At 37.9% G+C, this 25,798-nt stretch overlaps 1 protein-coding gene across 1 annotated transcript in view; it reads right to left on the bottom strand.

Moving 5' to 3' along the window:
- LOC149552360 (ferredoxin-dependent glutamate synthase, chloroplastic-like) overlaps positions 1 to 25,798 on the bottom strand; it is a 290,054-nt gene that overhangs the window by 111,251 nt on the left and 153,005 nt on the right. The window contains exon 17 of the mRNA XM_089787902.1: positions 17,141 to 17,237. Coding sequence (XP_089644028.1) covers positions 17,141 to 17,237 — 97 coding nt within the window. The remainder of the gene's footprint in view (positions 1 to 17,140; positions 17,238 to 25,798) is intronic.

Here is a 25,798-nt window from a genome sequence, read left to right as displayed (position 1 = left end):
CTCAAATAGTCAAGATGAAAACAACACATAGGCTACTTAGAAAAGAATTTCAAAACCTAATTAGATGAACACTTTGACGCAATGCAAGGTAGCTGAGTCCCCAAAGGAGATGTCCTAGCCCCCATCAAATAACCACACAATCGAAACACAACAACAAGCAACCATAATGCAAAATCTAATACCAAATTACAACTCTTCATAAAATAACTGATTACATGCAATATGCCCGACTATAAGGCCTTCCAAGTTAGGGCCAAATACAAACAACAATAACAATATCAGTTCTGCAAGATCCCACAAGATCCAACTTACAATCTCAATCCTAGCTAGTCCAGATCCACAATTGGGTAAGAATACCAAAAAGAATCCACACTTGTACCCTCAGGTCCACCAAACAATCCTCTAGATCTCAAGCCACAACTACTAGCCCTTCAAAGTTCTCATCGTCTTCTTGAAGATGGATCACCTCCTCCATGCCTAAAGACTTTAGAAGACCCCCTACTTATACCCAACTAAGCCACAAGTCGGCTACAACACAAATTAAATACCCCTACATAAATTAAATACCAAAAGTCAAAAATCGGCCACAGACAACTCGGCACCAACAGGAACCAAGACCAAGTCAAGTGCCAAAGAAAACCAAGCTGAGCATCAACAAATTCTCAAGCATTGTTGAGCTCCCAAACCATGCCAAGCTTTGCAATGTATGTCGAACAACAAAATGTGCCGAGTCCTTCAGAATCAACCGAGCTGACTCGGGCAACACTATAGTCGAGTGCCCCAAGCTTTGCCAAACGCCTTCATTAACCAAGTTACACTTCCTTCTTTGACCGAGTCCCCAACTCCAAGCCAAAATCCCTTCAATCATGCAGGATTGCCAATAAACCTAGGATGCTCTTGCATCAGATACCCCAGGTTTGAAAAGATGTTCTTAGTAGCTGGAAGAACATCTTCTGGGATTCAGCACATAAATTCCAAACTGGTTCTTCACATACATGTCCTCCAAGTCTTCAACTTGTACACTCTTTCCCTTGTTCTTCTTTTGCTTCAACACATCCATCCTCAATGCGCTACAGGTTTTCTTTCCATGCTGATTTCCAACCTTCTCAGAGTATGCCAACTCAACTTGGCTGCCAATACTAAGGTTTCTTCACAGAACTCTTCATACTGTAAAGGAATCAGGGAAAACTTCTTGCCACCTTTCTCAACAGTAAACACATTCTTGTCACAATCATGAACAACCCTGCAATCATACTGTCAAGGTCTACCAAGCAACACATGATAATTGTTCATGTCCACAATATCACACAACAATTGATCCTTATACTGCACAATCTGGAAATCAACAAGACATTGCTCCCTCACTTCTAAAGCATCTTCACCTTCCAACTAGCCAATCCTATAAGGATAAGGATGTCTCACTCTCTTCAAACAAAGTTTTTGAACCATCTCGCCAACAGCAAGGTTATCAATACTACCACTATCCACAATCACCTTGCAAACTTTACCACCAGATTTACAACAAGTCCTGAACAAACTAGTCCTCTGAAAAGAATCCAGTGTCTTCTGACCAACCAGTACTCGTCAAGCCAGTAAACTCTCTCCTTGCTCAGGTTGACGATCTTGGACTGCAACCTCATTCACAACAGTTGTTGTCCTACCATGTGGACATTCAAAAGATCTATGCCCTTCTTGACCACATCGGAAACAATTACATCTGAATTCACCTCTACCTATTCTCCTTTTCTGATCAACAGGTTTTGGTTCACCTTCTGCACTCGGTTTAGCTTGTGCTGAGTTATTCTACTTCTCCTTCCCTCTAGCATTACCTTGACTTTTCCTCTTCAACTTATTTTCTACCTTCAAAGCATATTGATAAACATCCTCAACTGAAGAAATATTCAGCATACCAAACTCATCCTAAATATTGAATCTCAAATCATCAATGTACCGAGTTACCTTTTCCTTTCACAATCCTCTATGACCAAACTGAATAGTCAACTTGTAGAACTCCTTGGTATAATATTTCACAATCATATCCTTCTGCTTTAGATTCTGCAAACTCTTAAACAACTCAAGTTCATAATCAGCAGGAATGGACTTAGCCTTCAATTTAGTCACCATCAATCTCCATCTAGAGATCTTCATTTCACCTACTTCTCTGTCTCTTTGTAGTTCCTTCCACCAAAGAGAAGTATGTCCTTTCAATTTAGTTTGTGCCAACCTCACTCTGAGTGGATCCTCAATATCCTCAAGCTCAAAGTACTCTTCCAATTCAACAATCCAATCAATTAGGTCTTCAAGAGTCAAAGTGCTTGAGAAATTAGAAACCTCCATCTTATGCTTTAGCTTCTATTGAGATCCAAGTCTACCAAACTGACCAACCCTAATTCCAATAGGTCTCTCCACACGATCAATTTTGTCCTCACCACTAGATCCAGTAACTTCAAAGTCTTCAGCAACTTCCTCATAGCCATCTTCAGTTACCACATGTCTAGGTACACCACCCAAAGCACTCACAATTTTAGCAATCATGTCACTCTACATCAATGTAATCTCAGATCTGAATTCTGCTCTAATCTTTTCTGAGATCTTTTCTTCCACAGCATCACTAAAATCCTCAATTTCCCTAGGGTCCAATCTTCTTGGAGGCATCTTCCAACATTTTTGCAAACCTTAAGTAATAGATCCACCAAACCGCTCCACAAATACCAAGATCCTGATGCAAACTGCCTCAGCTTCAGCGATTTGTCTACACACTTGTAATGTTTTGCTTCGGGTGTACACCAAAATAACTTGGAAAAACTAGTATGCACCAAATTACAATGGCCATACGATATAATACGAATGAAATGAATGGAGATGTATGGACTATTTTGAGGGTCGTATGGTAGCTTAGGGAATTCGTACAATAGCTTCTAGTAGTCGTACAATTGTTTCTTGGAGGCCATACGATTGCTTCTTGGAGGCTGTACAGTTGCTTCTGGGAGGCCATACGGTAGCCTTTGGAGGTTGTACGATAGTAATGGGTAGATGTATGGTGGATGGGAAGACATCCCTATGGTATGTTCTGTTATGCCACGGGTATGCTGGAGGCACATGGTGAATGCATAATGAGTTACGAACAAGATGCCAGAACATGTATTTTGCCAAACAATTAATGCCAGAGCAATAGAACCAAGAGATATATAAATATATATAAATGAATCTATAACAAAGATGGTGCATGGATTTGCCAAATCCAAGCAAGTAATGCAGAATGGAATAGGGTGAGGGTTGAATCCCACCGAAACTGGAAAGCCAAGTAGGGAAGATCTTTCACTTCCGAAATGGTGAACAACAAAGAATCCCAACGGGAATTCGTAGTACAAAGAAATAATCCAAATTGCCTACCTAACAACTACCTACATAATGTTTTGTTCTTAAATACCCGTAGGGGAAAACCTTTCTTAGGGTGTACAAAGATAGCCAACGACAACACTTACCAATGGAAACTAAAACAAAAATGGGTCCGAGATATACTAAATCAATCAGAACCACACATACAAATATTAACTTGGACCCCATATTAATTAATTAAAGTAACTAATTAAAGGTCCTTTTATTTTATTATTTAAATTCTAGGACCAGTCAATTAATTAATTTAATTAGATTATTACATTTAAAATTGGGGACATTACAACAGTAAGGAAAACCTTCGCTCTAATACTACCTGACGCAATGGAAGACAGGAAAATCCCTAAAGGAGATGTCCTAGCCTCCAGCAAATAACCACACAACGAAAACACAACAAGAAGCAACAATAATGCAAGATCTGATACCAAATCACAACTCTTTATTCATAAAATAAATGATTACATGCAATATGCCCAACTGTAAGGCCTTCCGGGTTAGGGCCAAATATAAACAATTACAATATCAATTCTACAAGATCCCGCGAGATCCAACATACAATCTCAATCCCAGCTAGTCCAGATCCACAACTGGATAAGAATACCAATAAGAATCCACACTTGTACCCTCAGGCCCATAAAGCAATCCTCTGGTTCTCAAGCCGCAACTACTAGCCCTTCAAAGTTCGCATCCTCTTCTTCAAGACAAATCACCTCCTCCTTGCCTAAAGACTCTACAAGACCCCCTACTTATACCCAACTAAGCCACAAGTTGGCCCATTTCATTACAAACTATATTAAATCCCTTAAATTAAATTTATGTTGAGCCATAAGTCAGCTACAACACAAATTAAATACCCCTACATAAATTAAATACCAAAAGTCGGCCCACAGACAACTCGGCACCAATAGAATCCAAGACCAAGTTGAGTGCCAGAGAAAACCAAGCCGAGCATGAGCAAATTCTCAAGCATTGCCGAGCTCCCAGACCACTCCGAGTTCCATGACCATGCCAAGCTTTGCAATTTATGCCGAGTCCTCCAAAAGCAACCGAGCTCCTTCATCAACCGAGCCAACTTGAGCAATACTACAACCAAGTGCCCTAAGCTTTTCCAAACGCTTCATTAACCGAGTTACACTTACTTCTTTAACCGAGTCCCCAAGTCCAAGCCAAAATCCGTCCAATCATGCAGGATTGCCAGCAAGCCCAAAATGCTCTTGCATCACACTTACAACCTAGCAACTTGAATAGAGAATTACTATACAAACATAAGCAACACAAATCTAGCACCAGATTGGATTGCTCAATCCATTTGTCCATACGGGCAACTCAAATGCTACAAATTGTCTTAGTTTCAACTAGAAAAACATGCATTCACTTGCTCAAACTTGCTTAATGCAATTCCCAACCCTTGGGATGTGTTTGATTGATGATTTTATAGGCTCCCAAAATAGGTTGCAAGTGGTTGGCATAACCACCAAGTTCTTCCTTGCACTTTGCAACTTTTCTGCCAAAAAGTTTTCAAGCGACTTTTCAAAAAGTTGTGAAATCTTGACAACTTTTGGCATACTTGAGCAACTTTGCTCTCCTTCATTTCGGAACCTCTTGACCTGTCTAGATTGAACCAAAAATGATGTCGAAACATCATTTTGCCACTAAGACATCAATATGCATGGTTTAGGCTATTTTTGCCTACTTGACAACTTTTCCCAATTTTTGCCCAACTTGACATCTTCTGACATATATTCACTTCCTACTTCTCAAATGACATGCTAGGAGTCCTCATCCGTACAAGAGAGTGAAATCACATCATAGATGACAAGTTGGGTTAAAAGCACACCTTCAAACTTCTCAAAGTCCTAGACCCCTACCCCTTGACACAAATTATACTCATAAGCACACCAAAAACATCTACCTAGCAACTCCTCCATCCAAAAAGATGACCTCTACAAAGGTCCTAACTCACTCACACCCCTAACTTGGCTAGTCATTACATGCCCAAAACTAAACCAACTAGAAACCAAAAATTGAAAACTTTGACTAGGTGCTCCTACACCATACTCCCCCAAACAAAAATAAGTCAATCCAACCTTGGATTGAGTGGGCTTGGATCAATGCCCAACCTTTTAAAATATGTTTCCCTAATCCAAGTAGCATCAGAATCATCTTTTCCCAACCAATGGATAAGATGTTCCAAGTAGGCCTTGGTCCTAGTCTGCTTGTAGACTCTGGGATCTAATATGTTGGTTGCTTGCAGAGGGGAAGGAGGATTTAGTCGAAGGCCTACTACATCTCGTGTGAGCTCTTAGATACTCTGATCAGCATCTGTGACATGTCCTTTGTAGGCAACCAAATCTGCAATATTGAAAACTGGTGACAATCCTAGCTCTAGGCAGCTCAATCTTATATGCATTTTCGCCATATCTGGCAAGTATTCTACAAGGACCTAACCTTCTCATTTGGAGTTTTTGTGGTATCCCTTTTGGAAATCTTTGTTTGTTCAGATGTACCATCACAAGATCCCCAATCTGAAATTGTAATTCCCTCCTTGAGGCATCCACCTTTTGTTTCAATCTTTTAGCATTTTCTATCAATGTCTTCTTTACACTTTCATCGACCTCCCTCATTGATTGGGCAAAGTCCTCAACATAGCTACTACTTGGACTCCCATCTTCCAAGGTACTATATTCTAAAACTCCTCTAGGATGCAACCCATAAACCGGTTCAAAGGGACTCTTACCTGTTGATCTATTGACTATATCATTGTAAGCATTTTCAGCTTGCCCAATGAGTTGATCCCAAGTCTTCCCATATTCCTTTGTAAGGAACCTCAGTAGGTTACCAAGACTCCTATTTGAAAGCTCTATTTGACCATTAATTTGTGGATGGTAGGCAGATCCAAAAGACAAGTTAGTTCCAAGTCTTCTCCGCAGAGGTTTCCAAAAGTGGCTCATGAATTTGCTGTCCCTGTCTGAAACAATACTCATAGGTAGCCCATGAATACTAACTACCTCTTTAAAAAACAAATTAGCAATTTGAAAAGCATCATGAATAGTCTTGCAAGGCACAAGGTGAGCCATCTTACTAAACCTATCCACAATCACATAGATGCTATCATATCTCTGCCTTGTTTTGGGTAGACCAACTACAAAGTCCATACTTATGCATTTGAGGATGTCCCCTTGGCTTTTTGGCACACTATGCAACTCTCAACATACTGTTTAATGTCCCTAGTCATCCTAGGCCAAAAATAGAACCTAGTGACTAACTCTTGAATCTTATTGACTCCAAAATGACCACTAAGTGCCCCATTATGCTTCTCTTGGATCAAACTCTCCCTCATTGACCCTTTAGGAACACAAAGTTGACTGCCCTTAAACGATAGGTCATTCTGCAATGTATAATCAGAAAACTCACCATGAAAGTTTTTTTTTAACTCCTTGCATACCTTGTAAATTCAAGCAAAATCTTCATCATCAGCATATAGATCTTTGAAACTGTCTTCTACTCAAAGCATCAACTTCTTTGTTCTGAACTCCCTTCTTTTGCTTGATTGTAAATATGTAGGCTTGCAAATATTCTACCCATTTCATATGCTTGCTACTTGGTTTGTCTTGAGAGCTAAGGAAGCTGAGGGCTTGGTTGTCTGAATACACAACAAACTCCTTTGGGAGCAAATAGTGCTTCCACTTCCTGAGAGCTGGACTAGAGCATACAACTCTACGTCATAAGAGGAGTACTTTCTCTTGGGATCATTGAGTTTTTCACTGTGAAAGGCCACTAGTCTCCCTTCTTGGCTTAGGACAGCTCCAATGGCTACATTGCTAGCATCAGTTCCACTTGGAAGAGTTTGTCAAAACTAGGAAGTACTAGTGTAGGCAGCTCTACTATTTTCTTCTCGAGTGTTTCAAAGCCTTGGTCTGCCTGAGGGGTCCAAAGGAACTTTTTCTTTTTTCCTCCCTTGATTGTCTAACATAGGAGCACATATGTCACTGAAATGTCTGATAAATTTCCTATAATACTGAGCTAATCCATGGAAACTTCCCACATTTGATGCAGTGTTAGGAGTAGGCCAACTTAGAAAGGCATCTACCTTCCCTTGATCCATTTTTAGGTTACCCTAAGATAGAACAAAGCCAAGATACACTAACTCCTTCATGAAGTCACACTTCTCCAAATTGATCATTAGTTTTTCATCATGCAATTTCTTAAAAACAGTCTGCAGATGCCTTATATGTTCCTCTTTAGTTTTGCTAAAAATTAAGATGTCTAAATAGACAAAAAAAAAATTACCAATGTAATCTGCCAACACCTTGTTCATCAACCTCATAAATGTAGATGGAGCATTGGATAAACCAAATGGAATCACAAGCTATTCATACAAACCTTCATTAGTTTTGAAGGTTGTCTTCCATTGGTCTCCTTCATTTATCCTAATTTGATGATAGCCACTTTTCAAGTCTATCTTGGTGAAATACTTGGCTTCCCTTAAACAATTCATTAGGTCTTCAATTCTAGGTATTGGGAACCTATACCTAATGGTGATCCTATTAATGGCTCTAGAATCTATACAAAGCCTCCAAGTTTCCCCTTTCTTGGGTGCTAAAATAGTAGGGATTGCACATGAACTAATGCTCTTTCTAATTAAGCCTTGGTTTAGGAGCTTTTGGATTTGTTTGGAAATTTCCTCATTTTGTTGAGGAGTCATCTTATAGGCAGCTTTATTAGGTAGGGTAGCTCCTAGGATAAAGTCTATTTGGTGGCTAACAAGTTTTTTGGGAGGCAAGGTGGCAGTTTGTCCATCATTGACAATGGCCTTATACTCCTCAAGTAATTCTTGCACTTCATTTGGTATCTCTGTTTTCTTGGCAGCAATTCCATCTTTAGGTTTTAAAACTAATGCAAACCCAACTCCATCTCCTTCCTCTAGAGTTTGTAAAAACTCCTTCTCACGAACCATAAGTACACTTGGTCTTGAGGTCTTCAACTCTCCCTCTTCTAGCAAGGATTGGATCTTGAAAGTTACTCCATCCTTCTTGATTGAATAGGATTTTTTAGTCCCATGATGTATAGCCTGATTATCAAATTGACATGGTGTTCCAAGTAGAAGGTGGCATGCATCCATGGGAAGAATATCACATAGCACTCTATCCTTGTACCTCCTATCATGAACTCCACCCATGCCTTTTCTCCAACAAGTATATGTTGACCTTTATTGAGCCATGTGACCTTATATGGATTGGCATGACGAATTCTTTTTAACTTCAACTTGTTGATTGCCTCTTCACTGATTATATTATCAGTTGAGCCTGAGTCAATGATGACCCTACGTACCTTTCCCATGATCTTACATTTGATCCTAAAGAGTGTTCTCCTCTGACTTGGTTCTTCTTTGACTGGCTCTTTAATCAATGTTCTCCTTGTCATCAGATTCTCCTCTTCCTTTGATTCTAGGGGTACCTCAGAGTACTTGTTGCTGCTACTAGATTCCTCTTGTACATAATTGAACCTTTTTTGTGTTTCCTTGGGAAGCTGAGCCTTTTTCAGGGCACCTATATGCAGGATGTCCTAGCTGATGGCAATGATAACACTTCATGGTGGCAAAGTAAGGACCTCTTCCTTGATTGCTGCTCCTTCATCTCCAACTTGTGTTAGAGCCTCTGCCCCTACCGAAACCTCCTCTTCCTGAACTTCCTTCTTGTTGCTTAGTTACCTTATTGTCTCCTTGTGATCTATAGTTTGATCCTCCTCCACCATAGCTTCTACCTCTCCCATCTTTTCCCTTAACTCTACCTTTGAAGTTTGAGTCTGCCTTCTTTTTATTCTTCTCTTCCACTTTCAAAGCAAATTGGAAGCATTTATGGACTGTTGTAGGAGTCAATAAATTGATCTCTTCTTGTATGCTCCATTTCAAACCCCCTAGATACCTAGCCACCTTAATGGCCTCATCTTCTTGCACTCTTGATCTTAAACACAATTTTTGGAGCTCTTGAGTGTAAGTTTCTATATCCATGTCTTTCTACTTCAAACTTTTTCTCTTCTTGTGTAGTTGAAGTTTGAACCTCAGTCTTCTAGTAGATATTGCTCTTTCATTTTCGTTACCATTGCATTCCAGTTTGTAATGGGCTTCTTTCCCACTTTTACCCTCTCTTCTTGGAGGTACTTCCACCATGTTAGGGCTGATCCCCTCAGCCTAGATTTTACTACTTTAACTTTTTGTGCTTCACTCACACCTTCACATTCAAAGTGATTCCTTATTCCTTCCACCCATTCCATCACCAATTCAAAGTCCATCTTTCCCACTGAACAGAGGAACTCCTTCTAGGGCCTTTCCATCTACGGCTTTGATGGGTATTAGGAATGGCTCTTCATTTATAGGAGGGTCACGTTCAGGGATAAGGTCTTCTTCATCAACCTTCTCTTTACCCTTACTGTTGTTTTCACCTTCTTGATCCTTCTTAGCCACCTTAGCAACTTCTTCCAACTTGGTCTTAATTGCTTCCAGAGCTTCCTCAAGGATTTTGTTCTTCTCCTTTTGCTCACCCATCTCCTTGGCCAATTCTCCATTGGTCGTCATATTGGCCTCTCCAACTGATTCTGCAGGTTGAAACATCTACATAGAAACCCCAATCTTCTTTCTCTGATACCACTCTGATGTAATACTAGGTTGAATTGCTTCCAAATCCTTACCTTTCCAAGGATTTACTTAGGCTTGATACTATCCTATTAGGGTTCCTTTGATGCCCAAATCCCTAGAGAGCCTCCATCCTATCCTTTATCCACTCCCCACCTAGTTACACCAATAGCTACGGTTCTTTCTTTACCCAAATACCTTTTCACAACTCACTTGTTGACCTTATTCCTATGGCTTTTCTAACCAATTTCCTCAACCATGTAGAGTGAGGGCTCTCACAAGTAGTGTTAGACGTCCCTTGGACTTTTGGACAACAATCTTATTAGCTAGCACTAAGTTCTTTGCTCCTAAGCTAAAACTGCACAAACAGGGCTACTACGATTAGCCCTCCAACTTGGGTTTTTGGCTTTTAGTTCTAAATTCCTCCAAAGGGGTTGGCAAACATACCTTATATTTGAAAAATCTTAAAGATTTTGTGGGTCTCAGATCTCCAAGGTGTTCGTACACCAAAAAGCAACTTTTAAGCCTATTTTAAGGGTTTCACACCAATGTTGACCGGTCTGGTTACGGTATGTTCTCTCCCCCTTCAAAACTCATCATGGAACCTTTTCCTTTGGTAGATGTTGACACTACTCAACCCTCCTCATTCTACATCACTTGGTTTGAAGTATTGAACACTTTCAAACCCCAAAATCTCTCTTTCTAGTTTGTAATTTCGTAACCAAGTACAACAGACTTGCCTAGGGCATCACCTTAAAATTGCTTGCCATGCTTTCTAGGGCCCCAAAACTTATATATAGTATGTAAATAGGCTCTACTCCCATGTACCCTAAAAACCATGAAGAACTCATGGCAAAAATTCATGGGAGAGCAATTATTGCTCAAATAGTGAAAACTAAAACAACATACAGGGTACTTAGAAAAGAATTTCAAAACCAAATTAGACGAACACTTATAACCTAGCAGCTTGAATAGAGAATTACTGTACAAACATAAGCAACACAAATCCAACACCATATTGGATTTCTCAATCCATTTGTTTGTACAAGCAACTCAAATGCTACAAACTGTCTTAGTTTCAACTAGAAAAACGTGCATTCACTTGCTCAAACTTGCTTACTACAATTCCCAGCCCTTGGGATATGTTTGATTGATGATTTTATAGGTTCCTAAATAGGTTGCAGGTGGTTTCCATAACCACCAATTTCTTTCTTGCGCTTTGCAACTTTTCTGCCAAAACATTGTCAAGCAACATTTCAAAAAGTTGCACAATCTTGACAACCTTTGGCATCCTTGAGCAACTTTGCTCTCCTTCATTTGGGAACCTCTTGACTTCTTGAGATTGAACCAAAAATGATGTCTAAACATATTTTGCCTCTAAACCATCAATATGGTTTAGGCCATTTTTCCCTGCTTGACAACATTTCCCAATTTTTACCCAACTTAACATCTTTTCACATCTATTCACTTCCTACTTCCCAAATGACATGCTGGGAATCCTCTTCCATACAAGAGAGTGAAATCACATCATAGATGACAAGGTAGATTAAAAGCACACCTTCAAACTTCTCAAGGTCCTAGACCTATGCCCCTTGACACAAATTATACTCATAATCTACCTAGCAACTCCTCCACCCAAAAAGATGACCTCTACAAAGGTCCAAACTCATTCACACCCCTGACTTGGCTAGAGTCAGTACATGCCCTAAACTTAACCAACTAGAAACCAGAAATTAAAAACTTTGACTACGTGCTCCTGCACCACCACCCATGGTTGGAGTACTCCTATAATAGATGAGCACTATGATGGTAGTTTTTCCCTCACACGCTCTAAGAAACTATCAAAATAATGAAACAAAACTATTTGCAGTTATTGGCTGATAGAGACTAACTTCTCGAGTGGGGTTGCACTTGTTATGATGCACTGAGGGGAATAGAGGTTGAGTTAGCTAAGTTCACTCATGAGCTAGAGGTGACTACAAATTCATTGGAGAGTGCCCAATTAGCTTTATGGGAGCCATAATCACGGTTAGAGGAGTTTACTGAGGAATTGGGCTGCACACAATTTTCTTTGACTATAAGTACAATGCAATTCTTTATAGTGGTAGTTGGTGATGATTCAGCATCCACAGGTTGTAGTGATGGTTATACTGGGGATATGGCTACATCAATTACTGTTACAGGTGCAGATGATATAGTTGGGATGGTTGCATCCATAGAAGGCAGCAAAGAACTACATGTTGCATCAGGTCCTCACGTTACATCCACTGCAAGTGTTGGTGATGAGTCTGTTGATAGAGGTTTTATTCTGTACCATGACAGCCAACAATTGATCGAGGTTGGAGCCTTTTAGGGACTGCATAAGGAGTAACCATCACTATTTCTCAGATCCATATACAAAGGTTTTTCTGAGGCATCAACGTGGATTGGTTTTGAGGCTGTACCCTCCTTTGTGGGATGAGTATTTGTCATATGCAGTAGATGGGATAAGTGGCAGCAAGATGGATTATTTGCAGTGTCAACATATCCAAGACAATTTCATAGAGTTTGGAGATGGTGGTTGTATTACTAGCTTTTATTGTTACTACTATCTATGCAATGTAACTGGATATGAGTGTTAGTTATATTGGGACTCTAGTGTTCATAGAATTGGCGCTATAGTCGGGTTGAGTCTGATGAGTTGTCTACTCCATCAATGTGTACAGTTAGTTTCTAGATGATTATGTTATTTATGTCAGTTATTTGGGTGTTGATGGTACATGAGTCGGTTGTGTACAGCAGGGACATTACACAGTTTTACCCTTGGGATCCGAGTGGACTTTGATGTTAGTTTTTTCTCCGCGATTACTCGGGGACAAGAAATCTTCGGGTAGGGGGAACTATAGTGTCCCCTTTTTCAGTTGGTCTGGTGACTATGAGATTAGTCCATTGCTGCAATCCTCGTGGGCTACTCATTTGGATAGAGGGCACATTGGTTCACTATTACCTGCTATTTTGGGACATCTTTAGAATGCAGTCGGTTACTAACCAAGTCTAGGCACATCAACTTTTCATTTGGTTCAGTTTGAGGAACTTACTATTTATAGTAAGTCAGTTATTCTAACAGTTACTATATTTGGGAGTGGCTATTGGAGGCAGTCCTGGTACAATGCAGGTGTCATCAGTTGCAGTTTCCTGCTACCTTTAATTGGATTGTTTCTTAGAACTTACTATTTATAGTATCTCAGTTAAGAGGGTTGTTAAATTTAGTAAGGCAACTAATGACCACTCAAAACTCCATTTACAATGGCAATTAATAGCTGACTTAGGAATTATTAAAAAGAGTATAATTAATGATATTAAATAGATTATAATTAAGTCACTTTAATGATCATTTAAAAGAACAATGGGGCCATGGCCCATCAGTCAGTTCTTTAAGCAACTTAATTTTATTTTGAATGGTGCCTAAATCAAAACTATAGAAAAGTATACAAAAGTTATATAAGTTTAGATGAAACAAAAGAAAATATGTGGGAATATATCTTTTATCCCACATTGGTAACGAATGTTTTTGAGCTCTCACAAGACAAAGTAAAAAGGGACTTAAGAACTCATTCCTATATGGAATTGATCATTATTGTGCTTTGCTACTTGATGAATTTTATGAGTTTCTCTAGCAAGGGTTTGAAGGAGCCATTGCAAGTTTGGAAGCCATTATTACTCAGCATTGAGGTGCTAAAAGATTGCACTGCTATTGTTGGTTGTGCTTGCCTACATCAGCCTTTCAGAGGTTTATGCATTTACAAGGGTGTTATCTGATCAATCAGGGATCAATTTGAAGACATTTAATTGCAGATTGAAAGAGTTCTGTGAGCTGTCATTTCCAGATATTATATCCTTCTTCCTTTAGCTAGCACGTGCCCATAATATGCTAAATATATCATCATTTTGAGAGCATATACCAATGGTGTTTGGGGGTTTATTGTGCAATTTATCCATTGATACATAGGGCAATCACATTGTTGTTGTTTGCTGCAAGTTGAAAGACTATATCAGACCTTTACAGTTACATCCCAGCTATCAATGAACCCGCGTGCTCATTGTGGGAAGAATTGATCTCTTTTGAAGGCTAGTTGGTGCTTCTTTAGAGGTAATTGACATTTTTTATCACTTTGCTAATTCTGGGAAAAAATTATACATTTCCTGATCTGAATAAACATCTAATGCAGAAGTTACTAATCATGCCCAGATTTCCAAATAAATGGTGTATTCTTCATTCCGGGTATAAATCTTTGCAAATTATTGTTGTATTTGTCCTCTGGATGTTATATTTTGAACTGTTGGGTAAAAAACAAATAAATTACAGTCCATTACATTTGTAACAGCAGTGACATAATTGTCATTAATTAGTTACATAATTATTTCATTCTACTTGCAATTTGTTTCATTTGTATAACTTTCCCATTGGAAGAATTTTCAAAATTCAAGGAAACCTCATCAATCGCAATGGTTAGAACTTAGAATCATTGGGGTTCTTATATTCCAACTGCCCTTGTGACTTCACATTTGCCAACTCATTGCTACAGTAACTGTGCATGCAAATTATTCTTTTTGATTGTTTAAATGATTAAGACTTAGAAAAACCCTTCGTTTTCAGACTGTCCCGGCAACTCCATATCCCAAAACATTATTTTCTTTTAACTGTCAAGAGAAATATCAGACTGTTCCGGCATCAAAGAGACAGAAGATTCTTGGTAATAGCTTATTCTCATAGTTACTGATTCGTCCTAGCATATGGTGGATGCAGAAGCGGAAGTGTGCAGATGCGGAATGCGGCCGGAAGCCGTATGGATGCTTCCGAGAAGCCATCCATAGACAAACTTTAAATTCACAGGCTGTAAACCCTCAACAAAATTAACAAATTGCAGGTTTTCCCCAATTGCAGTCATCTTCTGCATCATGTGATCTCTTCAATCACTCATACTGAACCAAATAAAGCAGCAGCAAATAACTTGCCAAGTTAGTCCTCATAGTCAGCAGGATTATCAGACACCGAGGATTCAAAAATTGCAATTGCTTATGCAACAACAGGCAGTGCAGAGATTTCAATAGAACAAATCAACATCAGTTCTCCAACAGCAACAATCACCCCAGTCCCAAGTGATACATCATCAACAGAATCAACAGCAACATTATACATATGCAAATATATATATATATATATATATATATATATATATATATATATATATCTGCATCTGCCCCCAAAAAACGATCCTGCATTTGCTTCTGGATCCGCATCCAAACCGGCAACTTAGCTTATTCTTGTCAGTATTAAGAAAATACACGTAAAGACTTCTTTTTTCTGAGAACAAGATTACATGTTGCCTAAATGCAGACTCTATTAAATTGACCTTCTGTTTGCAGCCCTACGCAGAAACACAGATTGTCATTTAGAAAATTGTAATCTCCAAGAGGAACGCTAAATTCCAAAGTTTCTCTGTTTAATTGTTCCAAGCAAAAATCATGATTATTTTCTATATAGAAACAACTTAAAGGAAGGCCTATCAAATATGATTACCAAGCTGAAATCAAGTAACAGTCGAGAAAGCTGTTGTTGATTGTGTGAAGCAAAAGTCATGATTATTTGCCTTATAGAAACAGCTTAAAGGAAGGCCAATCAAATATGATTACCAAGCTGAAATCAAGTAACAGTTGAGAAATTTCAAGCAATTTTTAATGGTATTCTAGGGAGGACTTAATTATATATTATTCAAATAAATGTGTTATTAAGTGTTTCTATCAAAGTGAGCTTTTAGGCTAAGATTGCCAAATTATCAATGCTGGTCATAAGAAGCAGAAATTCTGTGCCGCTTTAACCAAAAAAAGGAAAACCTAACCCTCAATTCCTCAGCCTCCCAATCTAGGAACAATAAGTTGAATCTTAGAGACCACAGGAAAATTGTAACATCCATTTCACAACTGATAAATAGCCCACAAAGTAGCACAGCATGAAATTTCTGGCTGACCAATGCCATATTCAGAGAACTGTACTCACACAGAATTTTGTGCCAATCAATAGCTGACTCTTTATAACTGTTACTTAGAGAACTGCAATTTTATGGGACGACTTTTTTCAGGTTCCCAGGAAAATCTTCCTTCTCTCATTTAAAGAGTTTCTTATAGGATTCTTATTGGCTTATGAGAGTTTTTGACTGGTAGTTGATGTAAGATATCTCATTGTTTGTTGCTCAGATTCCTCCTAGAACTCCTCATTAGCTTTTGTGGCTTGTTATTCACTTCTGTTCCATCAACCTAAATTGGTCATTCATGAATTTTAATAGAATTTTTTTCTTTCTATAAGCTTGGCAATTCAGCCAACACCAATCTATGTTTCTACTAGCAAAGAAAAATGTAAAAATATTAAAATATTAACAAATAATACAACAAATTATAGACAATTTGAAATATCCAAGTCATAACTGATAAATGGCTTCTGCCCTACCACAGAGTGAAGTTTTTTGTTCAGTAATTATTTGTTTCAAGAGCTTAACTCCTTAAAAGATAGAATGAGAAAGGGGCAGGTAAAGATACAAATGTAATGCAAAGAGATGAGATGATTGCCATCATTGAAGCCATTGATATGATAATTTGCTGATGGATACGGATCTTTTGTTAAAGGTAAAAGAATAGGTTATCAAAATATATTATTGCTTAATTTACTACACAATAGAACTAGAATATTTATCACATTTTTAGTTGAAATGTTGAGAAGCAAGTTATATAGGATTTAAAATTCACCAGCATCTGAATTGAACAATTTTTAAAAATAATACCAGACACTATGATGTTATTAGTTTTCTTATAAGAAAATACAACAGACGTCTTACAAAATAGAATTTAGGTAACTCCAAAAGAAAACGAAAGTGCATTGCTCACAGCAACTATCAAACTAGAAGACGTTTTCAGCACTTAACTCTTTATCTTGAGTTTTTGCAGTTTCACAACCCAGCTTCATATTGTGTTAATTCCATATTGTTTTTTGAGTGACAACATAATCAACTTGCTGGATCGGTAATGAAAAACTACAACTTTATTTACATCAGCAGAGATTCTCATAGATTCAATTCCTACCTCCAGGTCTGAATTGTATAAACCCAAAGTTTTCAAGCCTTTTAGCAGTGTCCTCTGAAAAGGCTTTTATCCAAAATGACAAGGATTCACGTGCCAACTGCATCCAGAAAGAAAACAGTTAAATTAACAGATTTCTATTTATTCATTGTCATCACAGGCTTCCTAAAAGGAAAGTAACATATAACTGATTCATTAATACTCCAAACTTCACTCTACTAATAACCAGGACTCAGTACCAACCATTTAGATAGCTTGAATTGATTTACAATAATAATTCACAATTTTGAATGCAACAAAACAGTGAGCAATAGGTAGAAATTTTTTCCCATAATACCTACAAATATATCTTATATATTTATTTTCTACAGTACCCATTCTTAATCAGTAAAAACAAGATTGCACAAGAAAATTATTCAAAATCAAACAAAATCGTTTAAATTACAACTGCTCAACCAAAATAAGTACTACAGTATCACTTTTGCTACTAAAACTTTTCTGCCAAGATATATACTTCGACTACTTTACTGGTATGCCCCTAAGGCATCCCGCACCTGTACCTGTTACATCCGGTTATGGAATCACCTGGGTGTATGTCTGCATACAGCCTGGTTATGTACCTGAGCATTTAGATATGCCCAAAAATGCACCCAGACATACGCAAATACAGACTGCCAAAAAGTGACAAAAATGACATTTTAAAACTTTTTTATTCACATCAAAAACCTTTAAAGCCTTTAAAGCACCATTTTTCCCAATACAAAGATCATTTTCTCTCTCTCCACTCCCTCTTTGCTCATTTTCTCTTGAAAAAAGGAATTTTGGTGGCATAGCCCTTGAATCCCCACTTTCAGCCTGCACGGCAAGAAAATGTTTCCCCACAGCCCTCCTATTACTGTGTTTTCCTCGCACCTATCTTGTGCAACTTATCATTACTACCCCTCAACCTCATTAGGGTCTCCATTCCCAAAGCCCCACTAGTTAGTGGAGTCTCTTGTAATTAAATAAATATGATTACAATGTGAGGGTTTCGGAGTGGAGAAAATAGTCAAACTTATACAACTAAAATTATCACTATCATATGCCAATTGATAAAGATAAGTATTACCAATTGACATTTAATATTATCTTTATTAGTACCATTTTTGGCACTTGGCATTTAGTTTTACAATTGTGTATGATTGTTTAAATTTTGTATATCCAGTGCATGCATGCATGCACTCAAACCTATACCCAAGGGCAAAATAAATTTTCCTATTCCCCCATACCTATATGTGTGTACTAGCAACTTAGTATTTTATGTACATGCAAGGGAAAAGGTAGGTAAGGGGAGAGAGTTGTAAAATATTGTAGAGTAGGGTGAGTTAGATTGGAAAAATAAGGGCGGAGAAGGACATGGAGAACACAAGATGAAGTGACCTCTTTTCGGTGCTTGTATCATCATCTCATTGTGGAGAGAAAGCATCGGAATATGTTTGTTGTTGTGCTAGAATATCAACCTCTTAACACCCAGCACAAACGCTAGAGAAAAATGGATCCACTAGAAACAATCAATCCATGTCTTGAATCCAGAGGGAGACACTAGCAATTTGTCCAAGTCCAATTGTTGCCATGTGTTTTCCATTGCATCATATGACTGACCTATTAATGCCTCATACCAATGCAAGAGATAAACAGATCACGGAAGATAATTAGTCCAAGTCTCGAATCCAAAGTGAAATGCTATGATTAGACCAAATGATGACTGATGTTGGGGAATCGGGAGGCACAAAGACTCGTACTAATTATTTTACTCATGTTGGAACACCTATGTAGCTTTGAAAGAAAGTTGGAATCAACCATTCTATTGATTCAAAGGGCCTATTAAAAAAGAGAATACTACTTAATAAAGGGGGCTTTTGACATAAAGTCTCGAGAAACCAAGCTAAGCACTATTGAATTGGGCTAGAATTAAATCCCTATATATTTTTACCAACAACATTGTTAAATTTGGGATTAGATTTATAGATTTAATTTTATAATGTACTATCTTAGTATATTATAAGATTCTTGTAATTGAAGTCCCCACTTTGTAATAGCACTTTTGATATGTATGTGAGTTTCAAAGGAGGGTTTTTACTCCTATAAATATATTCGAAAGGAGATATGAACTTAACCTTTACCAAAGGACACATCCCATTAAATACAACCTATCGACATGAAACCAATCGTTAACACTGCTCATTAGCAATAGTTTATATCTGAATATAGACATATCTCGATATGTTAAGATGATTGCGTTAGAAGGATAAAGGTGTAGATGAAGGTCTGACAAGATCACATGCAATACAATCATGTGAGTTGACAATAGTCAGCCTTAACATGATGATGACAAGGACTTAGGTAAATACAACAAAGGATCCCGCTGAACTAAGGACAGGGTTAATGGCTTAACATGCCCAATAATGTTAAACTATCAATATAGTATAAGGAGGTGTTCCTGAAGACAACTTGCCAGAGTCATGTGGAAAATCTTTCTCACATGCCAACGATGGTCAGTGAATTTCAGAGAGATGATAAGGACATCCGTCAAATCAAGGGGAGGGCCCACACGGTGATAGACCAACATATAATATATATATATACATATATATATATATATATATCACAGATCTATTTTGATATATTTGTAGCAACATTTAATCAAGGAGATGTCCTTTAGGTTAACACTATATGTTTTATCTGACTGACACTATAAAACATTAACAAACATCACAAATAAATAGACACTTGAAACAACAATCAGCCATGCTGGAGAAAAGAAGGTGATCCAAATATATGGTTAATTTTTCCCTCCTCCCAAACACCACAATGAAAGGGTTGGTTTTACAATCATGTCCACAATCAAAATAATTAATGTAGTGATGGTCTACTTTCCTCCCACACACCCAGAAGTTGGCTCAGATTTCTAGTCATATGACTCCAGAATTTCTCTTTTAATTTTAGGGATGGAAAAAAATTACAATTGCTGTAGACAGCCGAGGATGGCTGTCAAAAAAATATAAAATATGTTTAAATTTTGAAATGAAAACATACTTATTGTAGCTCAAGCAAACAGAAAGAAGCTGAAGTTTTGAATACTAAATATAAGGTGTTCAATACACAAACAAAAATTCATTGAACCCATTGAAATGATAAATCTAATAATCACACTATCAACCATGACTTATCTCTCAAGGTACCATAGTGGTACCATAGAAACACTATGAAAATGATATTGTAGCCTAAATAGTACTAAAGCACTACTTTGGCAAACTAAAAATAGAAAAAGCTTGCAATATTGTTTGCACAGTTATGATCTTTGGGTTAATCAACCTCAAGGGATGAGATTTTTTGTCCTTCAATCTAAACAAAAAACCAAGAAAACTTTTGTCCTTCAAATTTGTATACTCCAAGAAAATTAGTTCCCAAAGATAAGCTAAACACAAGTCCTCAATCACCAACACAGGTTTTGATTTCAATAAATGGCAAATCATCTCCTTTGAGCGACTATCTTTCGTTTATAAGTTTCTTTTTACCCATTTTATTTGACTTTTCTTTTCCATTTGAAAGTGTTGAAAACACATATTAACAAATTATTACCTATAGTCTTTTGGTGGTACATTAGATATATATTTTAATAAAATAATAGTAATTAGGTTGTCCTTTTACAATGTTTAACTTAATAGGCCCAATTTAAAATAATATCATAGAATAGTTTCCCTAACTTTATCCCTTAGTGTATTGGTCTCCCAATCATTTTAATCTTAGAAAACAGACATGGCAGTTTGTTTTTCCCATAATTGCTTTTTCACTCAACCAAGTGTTGACTTCAAAGCTCAAGTATCTTTGCACCTTCCCATTAGGTATTTTCAGCTAGAAGATTTTTCAAAAACACCAGATATTCTATTGTGCTCCTATTTCTCAATTCATTCTCTAGTTGCCTTGATGGCTTTCTGAACCAAGATCAACTAACCTTCATCATCCAAAAGTGGCAGCCTGCAATATCCCTAACCTGATATTTTCCCCAAATCTCTAAAAGAATCTTCAGAAATTATTAACCAATTAATTCAACGCAATGTATTTCAGATTTAACTAGCAAAAACTTCAGAAGATATCTAGATGAATGTGTATTTTCAGAAATGAATACTTCATTAATCTCCAGCAGAAGAATGTCAAAATCCAATCATAAATATAAAAATAAGTCAGATTGGAAAACTAGAGAATAAATTTAAGTACAAGTGAGATACACGTGTGTTATCTCTTGCAGATAATTAGCTTCTGCAAATTGCCTCTGCGGTTGAAGGTTTCTGTCCTCGAACTGGCTGAAAGTTGAAGCTTTTCAATAACTCTCCAATAGAGGAAAAAAAAACCAATAACATAAACTAATCCTTACAAATGTGCCCTCTCTCCTCTTTTAAAACCGACCTGAAGACTCTTTGCATTGCCTTTTCTAGTTCTTTATTTCCTTTTTAAAATAATACTTTTCCCCACTTAAAGAAATAAAGTGCTCGTAGATAATAAAATCACATTAACAATATGAACTTAAGTTATAAATTCACTTTATAATAAATCAATTAAATCGTCAAGCATTAAAATTACTTATCGGATGGACTCTAAAAATGCATGTACGATAGCTAACCGGAAAGGTCTTGACAAAATGCTCTCAATTGAACCCTGAAATCCCAAAAATGTTGAACTCGCTAACTTACTAAAAAATAGTAAGTGTCTAGAAACCCCATTGAAACGACCTCAATTGGCTAACAAGTGGAACTTCCTAGGCCTAAACTTCATTTGATCCAATAGAAAACCTGGCTAGTTAGACTATTGTGATATTGCTATCAAGATTTAACTGTGTGATTTTTGAGTCAAACTCATTGACCCATATTTCACGAGTAGTGATTCAACATGAATCCATCTCTCATGAGAATAAATCGAACACTTAGCACTCATTGGATCTAGGTGATGCTCAAAGGGGTGAAGCGCCAGGACTTCCCGGGAGGTCACCCATCCCAGTGCTACTCCAGCCTGAGCGTGCTTAACTATGGAATTTCCTCCATGGTTAAACCCAAAGCTTGCAACCCCATTTGCAAAACCTTCACCAAGTGTTGTGCCTTATGAACCATTCATTAGAAAGCCCCTTAAGCTCATCAATTGATAAGTAGGAGATAATTTCCATAGCAACTCAAATTGTGATATTGCTATCAAGATTTAACTTTGTGATTTTTGAGTCAAACTCATTGACCCATATTTCATTAGTGATTCAACATGAATCCATCTCTCATGAGAATAAATGGAACACTTAGCACTCATTGGATCTAGGTGATGCTCATAGGGGTGAAGCACCAGGACTTCCCAGGAGGTCACCCATCCCAGTACTACTCCAGCCTAAGCGTACTTAACTGTGGAGTTTCCTCCATGGTTGAACCCAAAGCTTGCAACCCCATTTGCAAAACCTTCACCAAGTGTTGTGCCTTATGAAACATTCATTAGAAAGCCCCTTAAGCTCATCAATTGATAAATTAGACTATGGCAAAATGGGTTAACAATGCAAAGAAATTCACTGACCTAGAAAAGGGGATTGGTAGTCATCCCTTCGCAAAGATTGCTTGCCCCCAAGCTATCTACATCGTATGCTGAAATAAAATGTTTGGATCCCACATGTAACTCATTGTCGAGGCTCTCTCCCTCTGCTGTGCTACACTAGTCTAAACATCTCTAACCGTGGAGTTATGAAACAACTCAATGTAAACCGAAACACTAATCAACTGGAAACTAGGAATCCATAACATCTCATGTGTAAATTCAGTGGGGACAACTTGCCATGCACTTCTATCATAAAAGAAAATGCTCTTTACCCAACTGAGTAACTCACTCTAACTGTAACTACATACACCTCTAATATCAAGAGGTAGCAAAAGCTCAATAGAATACCAACCTCCATCAAGAAAGGAATGCAACAAAACACTCCTCCCAACTCCTCAATCCATAACCCATGTTAATGCTCCACCTGAATCCCAAGTGAAGACCTGTGCAATGTTCCCAATATCTCTAACTAACCCTTGTAATGCCTCTTCTTATGAAGATGATAATACCATCCCAAGTGACACAATCACCATACCACCATGTTTGAAACAACGGAATAATCCTACAGTACATGTTGTATGGGTGAATAGCTTAGGAGAGAGCAACTTAGAAAGTGAATTTATTACACCTCCCTAGATTGCGTAAGGGTATATACCATACCAACTATCCAAATCTCTCACACAAGGGATTTATCAAAATCAAAATAGGTCAAAGAAGATCATCAGATTCTTGTCATTCAACTTGGATCTCACCTTCACCAAGCCAAAGTGGTGAAGCCCATCAGTGGAACCTACCTAAGCTATGCTGCAACTCTGTCAATACTCGGGTCCCAAAGCAAACTTCCCTCACATCCACTGCCATAAGGAGATACAAACCATTGGAAGAGCTTGCAACCCCACAACTCCCTCCAACCTCTGCAAGAACCCTACAAATCTGCTAACTCTGTAAGTAATCCAACCTGTGGCAGCTGAAACCACAATCACCTTGTACTATATCCACATGAGATCTCTCTCATATAGAAGTAACCAATTGATGCAGGTGCATCATGTGTATTCATGTCAATTTCACCTTCAATTTTGGTTTTGTCTTGTATGCACTAGATGAGTCAAGAATCATTCTCCACGTTGTCTTAAGGATGTAGGAAGACATTTTGAAGAGTTAATGAAACATTGGCAACTTTTTGTGGAGTAAATGCACGATAAACTTGTGATTGTGGTAATTGGTAAGTGGCTTTAGACCTGCAACTTTTAATTCTCTTGAACATCTTGATTGGTTATGGTTTGAATAGGTCGAGGACTTAATTACACACATTCTACACGCATTGGTTGGATTACATAGTTAAATTTGTGTGTTGGACTGAATTCTTTAAGCCTGTTGTTCCTGTTAAGGCCTGTAGTAGGGTTTCTTTAAACAATGGCCTATTCCTCTTGAATACACCATTGGAAAATTCTGATTTTTGGTCAAAAGAGAGGTAGGCATGTACTCTTAACTTATTTTATTTCCAATTTACTTTCCATTGGTGTTGTCTTTGCAAAATGGAGTAATTTGGCAAGGCATGTTGTATGTGACTAGCCTTCTTGAATGGTAAATGTTATTGCAGAAGAGAGCTTTGGCATTGTGGTATGCCAAAGAAGAATGGAAGTTGACCTTGAAGTGTTGGAACAACCAATTTGAGTGGGTGGTCAAAGGAACCCTTAGGTTTAGCAAGCCCTAGTTGAATCGACCCAAAACCCTCATAATTTGGCCAATTTGGAGCTTTTGGTGTTAGGAAAAAGTTGGAGAGTTGAAACCTTGTAATCTGACTGTTCTTCCAAATGGGTATCCGAATGTGTAATTTGTTTGGAAGGTGTTTTGGTGTGTTTTCAAGTTATTATGCAAAAAACCGGATTGAAGGCCTAACTCTAGTAGGTCAATTTAGGTCTGATAGGTAGATATTGATGTGGGTGTTTGAGATTAGAGTTGTAACTTGGAAAATGGTTGAAACCACTTAGATAAGATGTCTAGAGCCTCTGCTTTGCCTTTGGTGGTCTTGACGTGATACTTGTGTAAAGGTCTTAGGGTGGCTAGTAAGGGTTGTGGGTAAGCAAGGAGTTAAGTTGGAGTTAGTGTGAGTTGTGGGTGTAGGAGTGGGAACAATGGGTTTGTTGGAGTTACGTGGATTGGGAGAAAGCATTCACCAGTTACAGTGGGTCTTGACTTGCATTTGGAGCAATTTGGTGGCTTGTAGAACTCACCTAGACCAATTTAGACTTCACATCAACCTTACTCGCATCACCAACCCTCTCGAATACATCATTGTGATGGAAAAACTAAGTGGTGTCCCTGTAAGTAATCTCTCATCGTCACTGGTGTTGGGTGCTTACAACCTCTAATCCCATCTTCCCAAGATGGTAGGCCTTCATCCCACAATGGATGATACAATCTCTCTAAGCTAATCGACACTTGTGTCTCATCAAGTCCTCCATATGTGGATCAAAAGAAAATTGATGAGCACTCCTCACTGTATAGTCATGATAGATAACTCCAGCATATGTCAATGTCTCATCATAAAGTACAATATTCCCACTAGAAGTGGACAAATCATGTTCAACCTAATTAGCCCTTACACTATTGTCTTTGACAACCTCGACTCCCATATCTGAATGTTGTGCTAAAGTAGAGTGTGCCACATTTTATTTTAAGTAAGCTCAATAATTTGATTTTCTCTTGATCAAATGCCACCAAGGTGGCCTCTAGGGTGTCATTGGCATTTGTGAGCTCATAAGTACATGTCTCTACTTCTTCTTCCTTCTTCCTGCTTCCTTAGTGCTTCTAAGTAAACCTATGCAAGGTCAACAAGATGATCATGATTAGAAAGGTGTACATAATCTGATTTCATAGGTTCTAGCCCATCTTGGATAATTAACAGTTGTGGAAATTCCTCTTTCAATACCCTTTATTTTCCTCCATTTGTTCCTTCCAAATGTGTTTTTCGACATCCCATATATGTCATCAAATTGTGCTAAAGCTCAAATAATCATGTTTTTAGTTACTTTTATTTGACTCTCCAATTAAGGT

Source organism: Cupressus sempervirens, chromosome 6 (assembly GCF_028749045.1).
Source record: "Cupressus sempervirens isolate cs-2001-9-10 chromosome 6, ASM2874904v1, whole genome shotgun sequence".
In the NCBI taxonomy this organism is placed as follows: domain Eukaryota; kingdom Viridiplantae; phylum Streptophyta; class Pinopsida; order Cupressales; family Cupressaceae; genus Cupressus; species Cupressus sempervirens.
Note: the sequence above shows the minus strand (reverse complement) of the source record. Positions and strands in the feature narration are given on the sequence as shown.